This window comes from Salminus brasiliensis, chromosome 20 (assembly GCF_030463535.1).
Source record: "Salminus brasiliensis chromosome 20, fSalBra1.hap2, whole genome shotgun sequence".
NCBI classification, from domain to species: Eukaryota; Metazoa; Chordata; class Actinopteri; order Characiformes; family Bryconidae; genus Salminus; species Salminus brasiliensis.
The window spans coordinates 32,759,613-32,777,097 of record NC_132897.1 but is presented as its reverse complement, the minus strand read 5'-3'; the positions used below and the strand labels follow the sequence as shown (position 1 = coordinate 32,777,097).

The following is a 17,485-nucleotide window of genomic DNA, read 5'->3' as shown; positions in this document are numbered from 1 at the left end:
AGACTTCCTGGCGGAGAATAAACAGTAGGGAGGCCCGCCTCCTGTCAAAGTGCTCCAATCAGAGCGCAGCCTTTACCGCAGACTCCGCCCGCGCAGGATCGCTGCGCTGCTATTGGTCTGTTTTTGGAACGGTGGGCGGGCCCGAGCGATGTGAGTGACCTGTCTAAGCTAAGCTGTAAGAGCATTTAATTACAATAAACGATAAAGTAAAAGGCTCGAACACTTAATAACCTTCATTTTTATTAGAATATCATGAACGTATTTCTAATCTAATAATTATTGATTAAGCTGCTGAATTTTTTTTTTTATATATTATGGTTATATATTATTTTCTGCGGCCCATTTTAATGATGTATGTAAATAAATAAATACATTAAAAATGGGGGGTAATGAAGAGGAAATGTATTAGTTCACGATTGAAATACAAATAATAATAATAATAATAATAATAATAATAATACGAGAAATGCCGTATTTAATTTTCAATCAATATTCATTTGATTACTTATTTAGCCCATCAGAAATAAAACGAGTATAAATACATTTAGTTCAAAAAAAAAACAAAAAAAACATTGTATTTGTCATAGTAATTCTTGTTTATATTCATTTAGTGACACCAATTAGGGTTCATTGGCTTGTTTAACAATTTATTTTAGCTTTAATGTTACAACCATTGTAAATGAATGATGTTTAATTAAATAAATAAACAAACATATAAACAAGGTTACAATAGAATAGTAATGTTTCGATTATGATGGGAATATATTGCACATCCCTAATCTACAATAAAGCTTATTTATTTTTTATTTATTTATTTAAAAAAAAAAAAAAAAAAAAAAAAAAATATATATATATATATATATATATATATATATATATATATATATATATAGTGGCTGTTTTCGTCTGTGACACTAAACAGAGGGCTTGAAGACTCACGATACCTAAAGTATTTTTTTTTTTTTTAGTAATTAAGGAGGATTAAATCCAACCCTAAATGTGATTGACGGCACTGTCGGCCAATACGAACCCCCCTCGTCCCATGTGTCCGCTCTAAGCCACGCCCACTCCCCGCGCTCTTGCCGCAGCGAGGCTCGGCCGCTGCTCCTCCTCTGAGGGTCTGAGGTCCTCCTACTCGGAGGAGGAGAAGTGTTGAAGACACTGGGGGGTTAAGAAGGGACGGGAGGTGAGAATGAGCAGCTACTCGGGTTAATGAGTGGCGGTTTGGGAGGGAACAGCCGGCTCTTCACCGCTGATGTACACAGGACAGGAGGTTACATCAGAACTGGCGGTTTAACCGTCTGCTCCTGAGACGCTGCGAGCTGTGGAGCAACGCGAGCCCCCTCACAGACAGCACGAGGGAGAAGATCCATCATTACAACCAGTGAAGAGGAGTTACTGCACTAATATTAATACTCATACTAATATTAATAAAAAATAAACTGGGACTGGAGCATCCGATGACGTCACTAAAATAATTAAAACTAAAAAGATAAGGAAATAATCCTTAAATAATTGGTGCACATATATTTCAAAGGTATTCATATATTTTATTAAAACTAAAGTATTAACATGACACCAATAATACTTACAATACCCACAATTATGCCAATTATTATTATTATCATTATGAACATGGATAACATACAATTTTTAAAAAGTTGGGTAATGTAATGTAGAGCATGTGATGACCACTAAAATGACAATAAAAATATAAGGACTTTTATTATATAAATATATATTAAAAACTATTAATATACTTCATTAACAGTAATATATATATATATATATATATATATATAAAATTATATATATATATATAATTATATATATATATAATTCTAAAGTAATACATTTTTAAAAATATTATTAAAAAGAATGCATATGTTTTTCTTTGTCTGCTTAGTTTTGTACTTAATTATTTAAGTTTATTAATACTTACCGTAGTTATTCCCTGTATATGGGATATATAGGGGTTTTGGGGCTCCCAAGGAGGCCCCCTTGAACTATCTGCCCAAATGGCCTTCCCGAAGCCCACCCTTCCCCGAAGTGGGCTTCAGTGTCCAATGCGTGTAACATGGGGTACATGGGTAGGTCCTACTCCCAATATAATTCAGTTGCAAATGGACAACGGTCAGAAAAAGGTCAGGAAAGGTCAGATTGGCTCCAAATCGCATCACTCGGCCACTCATCGGCGCCCCCCCCATGAACCTGCACTCCGCATTTTACTGTTTGGAGCAGCAGTGGAGGCTCGGGTGTAGCAGCTTGGCCTTCCCGTATGTTCATCGGGACACCTAGGCGGCCCGGCGGCGGAAGCCGGGAAGTGTTTTGGACTGTTTTGGACACGTCGCACTTCCAAGATATTCCCAGACAGCAAGCACGTTTGGCCCGGATGACCTCGGCCATCACAGAATCCAGAAACCTGGGCCAAGTAGCTGTTAATTGCAGTCGTTACTGTGCCGGTTAGTGGGTTCAGAACTGACCGGCTTCTGAACCCACTGACCGGCACAGTAACGACTCAATATGACAAGCAAACAAACTGACTCTGTAGTGGAGCTGCCAAAAAAGATATGCTAGGCTATGCTATAAGAGAGGGCAAACCAAATCAATAGGCCTCAAACTATATAAATAAATCTCTCTTTAATTCTCTAATTACTCAAATAAAATGCAGTGAACGAGTTTAGTTTGGATATTTCTCGGACATTTCATGTAGAAATGTGTCAAAAGTGCGGTTCAGTTAGCTAGTCACTCTGCTGCAGCACCCTGGTTAGCGGGCCAGCTGCTAGCTAGCTGGCTATGTTGCATCGTAAAGAGCAGTTTTAAGATTTCTACCCGTTTTAACATCAAATTGTAACACGTAGGGAAGTGAGCTAGTGTCGGGGAAGTACTCTTCTCAGAGCATTGGTTAGTTATCAGTAGCTGGTACAGCTAGCTATGTTTTTTGTTGGCTGCATTTGGTCCCTGCAATTATTCCAGAGGGACTACCCAGATATATGCAGTATATGCCAATAACTGCCATAATAAACGATGCTAAAAAAATAAACAACAAGAAAGAGGTTCCACTGAAGCCGGAGGGGATTTATTTCCATGGTAAAACCGTCTCTTTCCGTACGAGGGAGGGTGGGGGTTGCTGGACTGATTGCTGCTCCCCTAGACTGGCAAGAAAGCAATGGGGTGGGGAACTGAAGAAACCGTGCTTTGGGACTTTGAGTGCCTTGAGCAAGGCAGCAAACCCCCAACTGCTCCCTGGGCACTGAGATGGCCCACTTCCCTCTAGTGTGAGAGTGTGTGCATAAGTGTGGTTTCACTGCCACTGATGGCTAAAAGGCTGAGGCTACACTTCATTGCACTGCTACGCAATCATAATAATACAAAAGTCATCTATAAATGATTAATCACAGAGTCTGACTGGAATTTACTTACAGTGGCAGTGAATGGAACCAGACGCCAGTCGCCATGACTACAACACAAATACGGGCAATTTTATTTACTACCCAAACCCACCAGTGAACCGGCACGTGTCTTCAGAGTTTCCTCTGGTGCGTTGATGATGGCGGAACAGTGGTGCATCTGAACAAAGGTTTCTTTGGGGACTATTTTTCCGCACAACACTCTGCACGCATCATGTATCCCTCCACTAAGAATGGATTTTCGGGGGAAAAACTCAAAACTCTGGTAAAACAGTGTCTCGGGCATCAGGCGGTACATTCCTAACCTTCTGGTGTAGTAAAAATAAGGTCATTACACTCTTCAGACATCTGGATCCATTCACCAGCACTATGAACTTCTCTAAAAATGTGTATGAGTATTTCACCCCAAACCATTGCCTTACACCCTCTAATAAAAGGTGTTCCCCAGAAGCAGTCAGAGAAGCCATGCTTCTTAATAACCAGAACCGCCACCTGGCGGTCAAGCTGACCTTCATCAGGCATCTTACTCACTAGATCTCTGAAACCGTTCCCGGGCCGTCTGCTGCACCCTTTCCTATTTTTATAAAAACTCAGAGATCCTGCACACTGTCCACAGCTTGGTCCCCCTCGTCCACTCAGGTCAAGGTTCAGGCATGACCCGTGTTCTCTATGCAAAACCGTCAGTCCGCTACAACAGCCGAACCGTTCAGTGTACGTCCGAGACTGGTAGCGTGTGCGTGTATTCCAGCCCGTTTTTCCTGTCGTCCGGCACAGTCTGGACGGTGCTGAGCACCGTCTCCACAGGGAAGGTCAGGAACAGCTCCTCTTTCAGCTTCTTTGGTGACGGGGGCTCGTCCGAAGTGCACAGAGGCTCGGTGACGGCGAGGGTTACGGAGGACGCGCTCCTGCTCCGACGCTTGGCGTTCTTCTTCTCCTCCTTATAGGCGGCGTTCATGTTGGAAAATACCTGAGGCAAATGAGGCAAATCAGAGTCAGGAACTCTTTAGACAACCAGTTGTCCCTTACAATCAAATAGGCTTGTTTTGGGTACGGTGGCGCTGCACAGTAGAACAGTGCACCACCAGTCTAGAGTCTGCTGAATCAACCTGAAGGTATCTCGATCTGCCTTTCTAGGAATCCTACGAGACGTTGCTAATTACGATTACAAAGCAGCCAACATTCAACTGGCTGAGGTTGAACGGCTGGACGTATGAGGCAACTATGTGGTGATATTTAGGGGCCGTAGTTCTCACGATAATCCAAGGGACCGAAGTCTCATGATTCGACTTACCGTTTGTTTGAGCTTGTTTTGCTGTTCCTGCATGGCGGCGAAGAAGGTTTCCTCTGCCTCCTCGCTGAGGAAATAACTGCCTGGCTCCTGCTCATAGCTCATCAGGTCCAGCTTTGTACAGCAGTCAAGAGAAAAAGACATATCTCTTAACACGTGGACGAGGGATGGAAGTCAGGCTTCATCTTGTTTCATAAAGCATGTATACACACTGTATGTCCAAATATTTGTGGACACCCCCTACTACTGTGGACTACCCTCTACTGAATGCATTTGGGGCGTATAGTAAACATCATGACCCTATTGGCACCATGCTGCCTAATGCCAGGCGTGAGCTAGAGGGGTATAAAGCCCCCCAGAATTGAGCTGTGGAGCAGTGGAAGAACGTTTGGTTTGGGATAAATGAGGTGGATTTCCCTAATGGTCTCACAGCAATACTCCTGCAAAATCTAGTAGATTCCCCTCTTCCTTTGACAGCAGAGACAGTTACTCCAACAAAAGCAGGAGAAACTCTTTATAATCCCCTTGATTTTAGGAAAAAAAACTATGAAAGAGCAGGTGTCCCAATACTTCTGTCCATATAGTGTATTTCAATAAAACACTGGGTTTTACATAGCACACAAAACTTTACCTCACTGGGAACACTGGCTTTCCTGTTAAACATGAGGCAGTGTGGTGTGAACTTAGTGGTGGGATTAACAGTCATCCGGAACAGAGATAAAACCGGGTCCAAAAAGTCGTCCCACTCTGCCTGCTTCTCCTCCACCATCTGCATTATGGCGTCCTTCAGCAGGCTGCTGTTGCGGTCATACAGGGCATTGCGCTGCGGCTGGTCAGCTGTGGTCACTACCTGCCCGATATTCCACCTCTCGCACAGGTGCTTGGTCACCTAAAACACAACAGGGGACGCCATTATGTGTTAGCCATGCTAGCCACGGTAGCCCATCGTAGCCTTCAGAACAGACACCAAGCTGTTGCTTTAACGGAGAGTTTTACCTCCTGACAGAAGTCGGCACTTTCCGAACAGAATATAGTCTTCGCAGATCCGTACCTAGAAAATGCGTGAGTGTGGATGAATATGTAGATTTCCTGACGGTACAAGTATAAAATATTGGCATAAACATAAAACGATATGGGTTTTTATTACCTGTAAACGGTCGAGGAGATGCACCTCGCGACGCAGAGCGAATCTCTCCTCTGTACTGGGAATGCTTCAACCCACTTACTAAAGTAATCGGTGATGGCCACCACATGCGTATTCCCTCCGTTAACAGTGCTTGGGAAAGAACCTGGAAGCAAATAAAGACAAGCACAGAACATTGCGTTTCAGCACTGGAAGTGGTCCAGCTCTCTGAGCGAAACAGCCGAGCCGAGGTCCACTCTCACCTACAGCCTCAACTGCCATGATCTCCCAGGGGCCGTCTACCTTTATGGGCCGCACCGTCCGCGCCATGTTTTTATTGCGCTCGGCATGCTGACATGTCTCACACAGCTTGATCTACATCACAACGAGAGGATTAAATGACGACTCAATATTTCATTACATTACATTACATTACATCCCCACACTAGACGAGTTTGACCAGAGCACCCTACCCAGTCCACCACGTCCTTGACGATGCCGAGCCAGTAGTACTTGCTCTGGACCCTCTGCACCGTTTTCTTCTGGCCTAGGTGATGCCCCATGTCGTTGAAGTGGCACTGCAGGAATATCTCCCTCTTCCGCTCTTCCTCAATCACCACTTCACGCTTCTCCTCTTTCTTCGGCCCCACGTAGTACAGCCGTCCATCTGCGGGCAGAAACAGGCGCTATGTTAACACGCTGTATAACAGAGCAGGGCTCGCCTGGGACAGAGGGTATGCACACTGATTCAGCAGGAATTCAGAGAAACCAATGGAGTGGTGTGTAGGAGGAGCTCACTGATTGGTGACATTGGTAAGACGGGAAAGCTAGCAAACCTGGATGAGCCAGTCCTCTCCTAAACACTCCTAAGACCGCTCTCTCGACTCTGTGCTGCGAGATATGAGGCCTTATCCTCTAAACGGGTGGGATTGAAGCCTCCGTTAGCTGGACGTTCCAGAGACTCACATCCGGAGTCTGTAATTGGTGGATTTGTGAGTCCGTCTATGGGTTTTGTTTGAATGGACACTCACCAGAAACTCATCTTCTGCCTCTCATCGTTTATACACTACTTGTCTTCACACAGTTGCTCTAGGTCATCTGGGTTCTCATTATCGAGAGAGCTGAGGGTGTCCTGGACACTCTGGTGTGTATGAACATATGCAATAATTAGGACAATGCCCTTTATTGCCTTTATATTAATTATAAACGTGTATCTTACAAAAAAAGGTGACGAATGAGACCCCTCTTGAAATATAAAATATATACAAATGGTTTTGCAAAGTATTTCCACCAATTTCTCCCCCAAAATACTGTTCCCCCAAGACGTCCCCCAAGACACTATTCACCTACTTTTTATAAGCTTGGATGTAAATGTGTGTTGCAGTCACGATGACCCCTGATTTCATTCGAATGGATTTTATATTACTATTATTTTTATTATTATTATTTATTATACAACAGCTAGTTCCAGCTAAGCTGCAATCTGATTGGTTAAGAAGCTTTAGTGGAGTGATTTGTGGGGGAAAAATCCTCAAATTTATACAAAAAAACTAAACAAATTATTCAAGATTCCAAGAAAACTAGATTTTAATGAAATAAATAATTTATGATCTTGAGGAATAGTTTTTAGTCTACTGATTTTGTTAGGGTCACCACCACTGTGAATAAATAAATACATTTCACCAAAAATAACCCCTTTCCCACCAAACCCAGTCTGAATTACTGCCCCCCTCTCGCCCACTGATTTCTATAAAAGGTTTTAAAAACAGCTGAAATCTCCCTTTAATGCCAAGTTGAATTTCTCCGGTCCACCTTAAGAGGTGCCGCAGTTCTCACTCTGGCGCCGCGGACGAGTCCACGCTGTCCCGCTGTAAACGCGCCAGTATTTAAGGTGGACTGGAGAAGTTCCGGACTCACCGTCGATCGCGAACTTCTGAGAGTAGCGCTTGAGGTTCTTCTTCCGAATGGTGTTCATGGCCTGCGGGTAGCATCCCTCCGCCACCAGCGTGTAAATATCCCCCAGTCGGCTGGAGGTCGACTCCACCACCTCCTCCTCGGCCACCTGCAGGGCTTCCACGCTCAGCATTTCTTGCCGAAGACGAAGGACTGACCATCACCGTCAACCGAGCAGAGAGGAGAACACCATCACTCCTCTGATCCCTTCCCTCCACGGAACCAGTGGACGGACCGGAAAATAAACACTCGATCCCAGTTTTATTATGGGTGTAAAATGTTAAAGTGCGCTGGTCAGGGTAGATAAGAAGTACACGTTATCGAGGAGGACAGAAAAGGCTGGGTTTGGTGTTTGTGAAGACCGTGCCGGGATTTCTTTTGTGCTGTTGTCTGAACGTTGGTCGTGTTTCCGTCCGGACACATCTAGTCGCCGGACCAAAACAAAGGGAGCTCAATGATGGCGCCTTAATCCGAACAGTGAAGTGGCCTTAGTAGGGAGCCTCTTCTGACCAAAACGAGAATTCTGAAGGAAATAATAAAAAATACAATTACAAAAAGAGCGAATTAAAAAAATCTAAGTAAAAATTTAACTTTAACATCCATTGAATATTAATATTTTCTTAAAGTTAAATAGCTAATAATTCTGGAGCATTCTTATTGGCCCATTCGCCAGGAATTGTTGACACAATATTAAGAAAAACTGCCAAGTAAAACATGTTTTATTATTATAATGAATTATAATTTAATAAAAAGTATAGAAGTGACGGCTAGGGGTACTCATACTTACTGAGACAAGGAGGACCCTATAAACCCCAAAACTGCCAGGCAAAAGTTTCAGAACTATGTGAAACTACTGGTAAAATCTGACAAAATAGCATAAATTATTTGGGTTGACTCAGATACATTCCCTTTTACTCTTCATTTTACCACATTTCTGATGTTAGCCTATGAAATGCCTTCTCCTGAGGTTTCTGGGAAAAAGTTTGACAGTGCTAAAGTTTGATATAACAAACAAAAAGAATATTATTTCAAAAATGTGAATCAATATTTTTGTTTTCAGTTCAATTATTATAATAGTACAATATTTCAAACAAAAGCTGACTCAAGTCACAGAAAAAAACAACGCCCCTAGAAACGCTCACACCGTTCCTGACCATTTAGTGAACCCTTCGAGCGAGTCTACGAGGGCGCAAGAGCGCGGATTGGGACAGACCCGTCACTGGCGCCTGAGGCTGCCTGGACTCTGTACGCTGCACTAAAAACAGCCGTTCCGACGCGATATTTTTGCTGCTGTTGGTCTATTTTTGACGTTAAAAGAGCTGGATACGGCATGTTTATCCTCTAGCAGATCGATAAAGAGCTAAAATAATAAACATTAAAAACGCAGAATGCAGAAGTTCTACAGCTGCGGCTGCTACTGCTCTGATAACGTGTTTCTGGAGGACTACAGGCTGCATGTCCGCTTCGTGTCCGAGCAGCAGTTCAGGACAGACTATCGGAGTGTGAGTCGTGTTTAAGCTTTTCCACACTTTTCCCAGTTATCCCACATTTTTCCCAGTTTTCCAGACCTGTGTAGTGCGGGCGGGCGCATTGATACGGCACTATGAAAGTGCCCGGTCCTCTTTTTCGCTACGTTTCTTTTTAAGAATCGATCCTCACATAATTTTTATTTTTTTTTATTTTATTTTACGTTTTCTTTGACCACTAAAATAAAAACAACACGAATTTTATGAAATTAATGTCGAATAACTGAAATAAATATTTAATGCACACACGTGTAAGACAGGAACTACTTTTCCTTCCGCCACAGATTTTACGTTTGAATCTCATTACCCAGGTATTCTATGTAATAACGGATGTATACACCGACCAGCCAAAACAATAACACCACCTCCTTGTCTGCTCCACTTCCCGTACTTCGGCTTCTCTACATACCTTTATTAGCCTCCTTTCACCCTGTTTGATCTGCAGTGGTCAGGGCTGACCCCACAGGACTGACCACCCCAGAGCAGGCTCGTTCTTAGCACGGCAGCTTAGCTGCTGGAGTTTTTAAACACCTCAGAGCTCTCTGACCTTACATCTACAAGGTGGACCAAGTAGGTAGGAGTGTCTGATAGAGCGTGCAGAGATCGGACACAGTGTTTAAAACCTCCAGCAGCACTGCTGTGTCCGATCCGGCCACTGCCATGTACAGCAGCTTAGAAATCCTGGGTCAGAGCTCAGGGTCAACCATGCTCAAGGGCCCAACAGCGGCGGCTTAGCCGACCTGGGGGTCAAACCCGCAACCCTGTGGTCAGCACTCCACTGCCTTCTCCTACCTGTGTACATGTAAGCAGTCCTAAACTCTGTGCACTGTGGTTGCCGTTGTAGATGCTCGGCTCTCTGGGCTGCGCCTCTGAGCTCCAGTTCGGCAGTGTTCTTCAGAAGGTGAGTAAAGCTCGTGGAGAAGAAAGCCCCTCCTCGTTCTCAGGTGGTAAAATCCAGGAAGTTGGCTCATCTCAGCTCTGTGCCCGCAGATCCGCGCCGAGGTCCAGAGACGGCAGAACCTGGAGGCTCACTCGGCTGAAAGGAAAGCGGCCATTAAAGACACCTACAGACCCCTCCACCAGCACGTCTACTGCTTACAGGTCAGTGACACGGTCATCAGACTCCCGCTAGTCAATTTTTATGTTGAGGTTAGGATTAGGGCCAGGATTAGGGTTAAGATTAGGTTTTGGGTTCAAGTTAGGATCAGGACCAGTGTGAGGATCAGGATTAGGTGTTGGGTTGAGGTTAAGGTTAGAATTAGGGCCAGGATGAGGGTTAGGGTGTGGGTTGAGGTTTGGACTGGGGCCAGGATGAGGGTTAGGATTAGAATTAGGGCCAGGATGAGGGTTAGGATTAGGTGTTGGGTTGAGGTTAAGGTTAGAATTAGGGCCAGGATGAGGGTTAGGGTGTGGGTTGAGGTTTGGACTGGGGCCAGGATGAGGGTTAGGATTAGGTTTTGGGTTTATGTAAAAGGTTAGGATTAGGGTTAAGATTAGGTTTTGGGTTGAAGTTAGGATAAGGACCAGTGTGAGGGTTAGGATTAGGTTTTGGGTTGAGGTTAAGGTTAGGATTAGGGCCTGAATGAGGATTAGGGTTAGGTTTTGGGTTAAGGTTAGGATTAGGGTTAGGTTTTGGGTTGAGGTTAAGGTTAGGATTAGGGTTAGGTTTTGGGTTGAGGTTAAGGTTAGGATTAGGGCCAGGATGAGGATTAGAGTCAGGTTTTGGGTTGAGGTTAAGGTTAGGATTAGGGCCAGGATCAGGGTTAGGATTAGAATTAGGGCCAGGTTTTGTATGCAAAAGGTTAGGATGAGGGTTAAGATTAGGGTTTTGTGTTGAGGTTAGGATAAGGACCAGAGTGAGGGTTAGTATTAGGTTTTGGTTGAGGTTAGGATTAGGGACAGATTACATTCATTGTAATGCTGATTTAGAATTGACCAAATTATAATCAGTAAAATTCCAAGCATTAAAAATCCAAAAGAAAATACGAACCTCTCAGCCATTCTGTGTGAATTGGGTAAATGCCAGCCTTTCCAGTTTGGACAGATGTGACTGTCAGGCTGTAGTGAATGTGTAAGCTGATGGTCTTCTCGACAGGAATCCTACCTGACCCCAGAGTTTCTACAAATCGTGAAATACTGTCGTTCAGATGGCGCCAGTCAGGAGGGACTAATGGATCTTGTCCATGCAGAAGCAGGTAGGAGTTTCAGCCTGTCCGTACGCTCACTCAGGGTAGCATGGGGTCGTGGACCTTACATCACTGTGCCCTCATTTGTTTACAGCTCCCAGGGTGTACCGTTTCCCAGTCTTCACCAAGGACTTCTGCAGGGATTTCGTAGAAGAGCTGGAGCACTTTGAACAGTCTGAGGCTCCGAAGGGAAGACCAAACACCATGAACAACTATGGGGTAGGAATTCATGGTCACTGTCTGATATTTTAACTGTGCATTTCTGGACTACCTACCCTACGTAACTCGTGACCCCTAGAGGTCTGGAGATGGGTCAACTGATGAAGGTCAAATAACGTTAGATCACTGTACAACCCCGCTTGACCGTCCTGTTCAGATCCTGTTGAATGAGCTGGGTTTTGACGAGGGCCTGATCAGCCCTCTGAGGGAGCTCTACCTACGGCCGCTGACCGCACTGCTGTACCCGGACTGCGGAGGCCAGTGGCTGGACAGCCATAAGGCCTTTGTGGTGAAGTACGCCATGAACGAAGACCTGGACCTCAGCTATCACTACGACAACGCAGAGGTCACTCTCAACGTCTCGCTGGGGAAGGACTTCACTGAAGGGAACCTGTACTTCGGAGACATGAAAGAGGTACAAAGAATGGACTAGAGTGGTCATAACTCCATTTAACCCATTTAACCCCTATCTAGTGCTTCCACTCACTGGCCACTTTATTAAAAACCCCTACCTTGTGCTTCTTCCACTCACTGGCCACTTTATTAGAAACCCCTACCTTGTGCTTCTTCCACTCACTGGCCACTTTATTAGAAACCCCTACCTTGTGCTTCTTCCACTCACTGGCCACTTTATTAAAAACCCCTACCTTGTGCTTCTTCCACTCACTGGCCACTTTATTAGAAACCCCTACCTTGTGCTTCTTCCACTCACTGGCCACTTTATTAGAAACCCCTACCTTGTGCTTCTTCCACTCACTGGCCACTTTATTAGAAACCCCTACCTTGTGCTTCTTCCACTCACTGGCCACTTTATTAGAAACCCCTACCTTGTGCTTCTTCCACTCACTGGCCACTTTATTAGAAACCCCTACCTTGTGCTTCTTCCACTCACTGGCCACTTTATTAGAAACCCCTACCTTGTGCTTCTTCCACTCATTGGCCACTTTATTAGAAACCCCTACCTAGTGCTTTCACTCACTGGCCACTTTATTAGAAACACCTACCTTGTGCTTCTAATCACTGGCCACTTTATTAGAAACACCTATTTGAACATCCTCTCACTGGCCACTTTATTAGAAACACCTACCTTGTGCTTCCAATCACCGGCCACTTTATTAGAAACACCTATTTGAACATCCTCTCACTGGCCACTTTATTAGAAACACCTACCTTGTGCTTCTAATCACCGGTCACTTTATTAGAAACACTTATTTAAACTTCTGCTCACTGGCCACTTTATTAGAAACACCTACCTTGTGCTTCCAATCACCGGTCACTTTATTAGAAACACTTATTTAAACTTCTGCTCACTGGCCACTTTATTAGAAACACCTACCTTGTGCTTTCACTCACTGGCCGGGTGGTTCCGTATTATTGGGGTGGTCCGTTTTCTGCCCATCAATGTTTGGGGCATTTGGGAACAGCAGTGTTGCGGTCACAAGAGCGAAAGTCCGAAACTGACCACTGATGGTGGGGTAAAGTCTCCAGTGCAGAGGTTTGTGAAGAAGTGGAAAGTCCATGAAGTCTGAAGCACTGATTTGAGAAGTGAAACCGGGCAGGTTAGAGTACCGGTGGACAGTGCATTATAAAAAACACAGACAACCCCGGCATGACCTTCACACAGCGTTTATTGCTTGATTATATAGAGCATATAGTTTAGTACACTTCACAAAGACACTGGGCGGTTTGCTGAAAGGTAGCGGACAGATCGGCAACAAACGCACAGCCTGGCTTACTTTTCCAACACGTGTATACAGGGTTCATCCCGGAGCTCAACTGCGTGCTCAACTCTGTGTGTTCAAAAGTTCGGAATCAACGTTTTCATTGATATAGAACCAGCGTTGTCGTAGGTTAAGGTATGAAACCTTGCTAATCTAGGGCTGTAACTTACAAATCTTTACTGTCACACGAAAACCTCATGAGGGGAGACAGCGCCATCTACCCACGGCAAGTTGTGCTCTCTCCGACTCAAGAAGGTTTTCCCTTCTCCTGTAAAGCTGCCGCTTTGGAGATGCGAGGTTTTGTTCAATGTGACGACATTTCGGATCAGTGGCTAAAACAATGAAAAAGTGATTCCAAACTTTTGAACTGGTGCCTGTATGTCTATGTGCCTGTTGCCTAGGTTCCCCTGAGTGAGACGGAGTGTGCAGAGGTGGAGCACCACGTGACGGAAGCCGTTCTCCACCGGGGGCAGCAGATGCACGGGGCGTTGCCCATCTCCTCGGGCCTGCGCTTGAACCTCATCATCTGGATGAGGGCATCCCGTCAGAGGAACCGCCTCTGCCCCATGTGCAGCCGGACGCCCAGACTGCAGCCCAGCCAGGGCTACGGGGACGGCTTCACGGCCGAGGCCGGCGACCCTGACGGCTGGCCATGCTCTCTGACCTGACTTCCTCACGCTTGTAGAGTTATACGACTGGTCTAGTGGTCATAACCAAAATGAAGACATGGTCACTTGCGTATTGTCCACATTACGGAATTCGGACTCTATTTATTTCGGACAGCTTGTGAGCGGACAGTAAATACATGGCGGTAGCACAGTGTAAAATTATACACAGTATTAAACATATTCATTATATGACAAAAGTCTTGATTACAGATATAGATGAATATATATGTATATATATATAGAGATATACAAAAAAATAAAACAGATATACAATAAAACACACAACCCATAACCCACTGGAACATCAAACACCACCCAAAAGTTTGGACACACCTACTCACCTGCTATATTTACAGTATTGGGGAATACACAATATCACAATTACACAGAGTAACACATGGAATTCTGATTGGCTCAAATACATTAACCAGTGGGCGGGGCAAAATGATCTCAACCAATAATGTCATGTTTTACTATCCCCACCTATTACAGAGAGACAGTTCAGGGAGCTCAGAGACCCTCCCTGATACAGTACAATTTCAGTACATTTCTGAATGAATAACGAGTGTTGGGGCGGAGTTAAATAATAATAATGATAATTAATTATAATTAATAATAATGAACATTTCATTTGGGAAATACATTCATACAGGCATATGTATCTGGATTAGCCCCATGCATTTACACCTGGTAGTCAAATGTGTCTCCGGTTAGTCCGACTGAAATCCGACCGCTGTGTGGGATGGAATATGCAAATTCCCTCATTGTACTGGGAGGGGTTTTGGTTGTGGAATGGGTCACACTTGTGTTTTCATCTGACTTGGCCTGATCCAGATATAATTCTGATAGTCACGCATGAAGTGACCAGGTGTAAACGGGGTCTTTGTGGAAATCAGGTGTGTCCAAACCTTACAGGTGGGGTACAAACCTAACACGGGTAAATTTTAATTAGCAGAGCATGAATTTAATAACCTGCTGATGTTCATACTGCAATGCCACCGACACTTGTTGACTGCAGTGTTTTGGTACCACATAAGTGCTTTTGACGACTTGTATTCTTGAGTTGTAACTGTGTTTTATGCTGTTGTTGTGGGGGGTGGGGGATGTCACAGTACAGCCTCCAAACATGGTGGAGGTAGTATCACACACTGTTACAGCTCACAGTGAGAGCTAGCCAGGCTACAGTACAGCCTCCAAACATGGTGGAGGTAGTTTTACACACTGTTACAGCTCACAGTGAGAGCTAGCCAGGCCAAAGCACAGCCTCCAAACATGGTGGAAGTCGTTTCACACATTATTACTATGACAACAAGCCAAAAAAAGGCTCTACCCCTCTCAATATACAATTAAAACATTAAATATGCTAGGTTGTACCCCACTTTGGTGGCGTCAAAACCTTTCAGATGCTAGCTAGGCTACAGTACAGCCTCCAAACATGGTGGAGCTAGTATCACACACTGTTACAGCTGACATGGTGGAAGTTGGTTCACACACTGTTACTACGACAACAAGCCAAAAAAAAGGCTATATCCCTCTCAATTTACAATTAAAACATTAGCTAGGTTGTACCCCACTTTCATGTACAAAACCATCAGGGTTATCAGGGTAACGTCCTGCTCATTTCCTGTAGCCTTCCTCACATCGCCGCACACTCCCACATATCTACACACGGCACACAGTTAGCAATCAATTCAGTAAGTCATGGCCGTCCAAAGCGTTTCAGGTAGTGTAAGATTAAAGGGACAATTTGAAGGTACTTCAAAGGTTCTTTCTTTGTGTTTTTGGTTGTTTCTTTTCCCCTCGTTTAACTGCGTTGGAACTTTCGAAAGTAGGAAAAGGCGAAGGTGTGGTGCGAAGGCGAAAATGGGGACACGACATATCCTCTACATACATATCAGTATAAATGTTTACCTAAAATATACTCTGGATTTAAAGTAAGAAAATAGTGATTCAGCCCGGTTCCTCGTTTGCTCTTCTTAACCTGCATCATCGCTCATCAAACTGATTCCCGTTTCAAGGTCCCTGGTTTGAGTTGGGCCTTAAAGCCAAAATCTCGAACCGTGCAAGTGCACGAGTGTACGAGGTTTCCGCACACGAGACGAGAACCCTTTGCCAGTTCGCCGTCACTTGAAGTTCTAAGTTCGGTCACAGTGGTTCACTGGCGTCCCGTGAACTTTAAACCTTGTGCATGTGCAGCGTCCACTGTCCACTTCCCAGAGTCTCTTCCGCTGAGGCTCTACAGCGTCGTCTCGCTGCTCATATCGCGATGCCTGTCCCGGTGGTCCATGTCCGTGTCCTCGTAGTCGGACTCCATCTCGATCTTGACCTGCGGGACCGGGCAGGACATGCCTCGGGCGACGGTCATCGCCGGAGATGATGGACACGAGATCTTCAGGTGCAGGGTGATGCTGCAGGGTGGAGCGGCAAGGTCCCGTTACAAGAGTGAGGAACGGAAGGGCACGGCGGGATGGGAGGTGGAACGGCACACGGTCAAGGGTTTATAAGCGGGACTCGAAACTATGAAAAGTCTTTGGATGGAGACGGAGTGGTCTTTAAAGAAATAGTTCTCAGTCAAACTGAATGTACTCAGTTTCCCACTTACCCCAACTGTACTTGGTGACGTCCAAAATTTGCTGAGCTGGAGCCATGAGGCTAACGTATGAGGCTAACAAACGCACTAGAGTTTTCTGTCTAGTAGAGTATAGGCTTCTATTACCTGCCAACTACATCAGCCTCAGAGCTCCGGTGTAAAACTACAGGTCTGGTCAACTACAGTTCCGGTAAGGGGAGAACCCTGTAATTCTGATTTCCCCCAAAGTATTTCTTTAAGCCAAGGAAACGACACAGAATAAGGAAAGACTGAAGATGCAGGGTTGAAAAGGAGACAGATTTTACCAGGCTGTAATCCTCGCACCAAGGCCTAGCAACTCCCAGACTGGGGCAACGTCTAGCAGAGCAGGAACTTGAGTCTGGAAAGGTCTAAAGCAATACACTAAAGCTCCAAAAGGAGCCTGAACAGAAGCTAAACCCGCAAGATTGCGATTACAGCCTGGATTCAAAAAAACACATCATCCAGACCATGCACCATTAACAGCAATGCAGACATCACAGCCAGCGGCGTTTGAAGAGCTCTCCCGAAGAAGGATGAATATGTAGAGGAAAGCTATGACGAGGATGGTTCGTCAAGGAATACTCAAAGTTCATCAGCCAAGACATGCTGGATGTGTGAAGTTGGCTTCTTTCGCTTTGCGCTGAAGCTACAAGGCCAACGTAGCTAGCAAGTAATGGAAGCTTAGGTAAACTGGTGTAAACCTATTGGCAACCCGTCCATTTCTAAAGGAAGCATAGAGGTTTAGCATAAGCAGACCAGTGGCATAATGTGACGACTACA

General features: G+C 44.8%; 3 protein-coding genes across 3 annotated transcripts in view; 1 reads left to right on the top strand and 2 right to left on the bottom strand.

The window, feature by feature from the left end:
* Positions 1-3,457: 3,457 nt before the first annotated feature.
* Positions 3,458-9,175, bottom strand: LOC140542001 (gypsy retrotransposon integrase-like protein 1). The gene is made up of 9 exons (XM_072664822.1): positions 8,562-9,175; positions 7,739-8,297; positions 6,295-6,488; positions 6,085-6,196; positions 5,846-5,987; positions 5,695-5,749; positions 5,330-5,587; positions 4,702-4,812; positions 3,458-4,377 (listed from the first exon to the last, which is right to left on the bottom strand). Exons 2-9 carry the CDS (start codon positions 7,905-7,907, stop codon positions 4,117-4,119), a joined length of 1,302 nt encoding a protein of 433 aa, XP_072520923.1. The 5' UTR covers positions 7,908-8,297; positions 8,562-9,175; the 3' UTR covers positions 3,458-4,116.
* Positions 7,754-15,841, top strand: ogfod2 (2-oxoglutarate and iron-dependent oxygenase domain containing 2). The gene is made up of 7 exons (XM_072664823.1): positions 7,754-9,276; positions 10,145-10,201; positions 10,291-10,401; positions 11,396-11,495; positions 11,581-11,705; positions 11,863-12,120; positions 13,828-15,841. Exons 1-7 carry the CDS (start codon positions 9,163-9,165, stop codon positions 14,092-14,094), a joined length of 1,032 nt encoding a protein of 343 aa, XP_072520924.1. The 5' UTR covers positions 7,754-9,162; the 3' UTR covers positions 14,095-15,841.
* The window catches only part of slc4a5a (solute carrier family 4 member 5a), a 37,823-nt gene continuing 34,443 nt past the window's right edge, over positions 14,106-17,485 (bottom strand). The window contains exon 24 of the mRNA XM_072664821.1: positions 14,106-16,502. Coding sequence (XP_072520922.1) covers positions 16,331-16,502 — 172 coding nt within the window. The 3' untranslated portion in view covers positions 14,106-16,330. The remainder of the gene's footprint in view (positions 16,503-17,485) is intronic.

Coding starts and splice junctions, on each gene's coding strand:
- LOC140542001 (XM_072664822.1), bottom strand. CDS start 7,907: ATGCTGAGCGTGGAAGCCCTGCAGGTGGCCGAGGAGGAGGTGGTGGAG. Junction 5,988..6,084: donor CATGGCAGTTGAGGCTGTAG/GTGAGAGTGGAC, acceptor ATTTGCTTCCAG/GTTCTTTCCCAAGCACTGTT. Junction 5,750..5,845: donor ATCTCCTCGACCGTTTACAG/GTAATAAAAACC, acceptor CGCATTTTCTAG/GTACGGATCTGCGAAGACTA.
- ogfod2 (XM_072664823.1), top strand. CDS start 9,163: ATGCAGAAGTTCTACAGCTGCGGCTGCTACTGCTCTGATAACGTGTTT. Junction 9,277..10,144: donor TCAGGACAGACTATCGGAGT/GTGAGTCGTGTT, acceptor TTGCCGTTGTAG/ATGCTCGGCTCTCTGGGCTG. Junction 11,496..11,580: donor TCTTGTCCATGCAGAAGCAG/GTAGGAGTTTCA, acceptor ATTTGTTTACAG/CTCCCAGGGTGTACCGTTTC.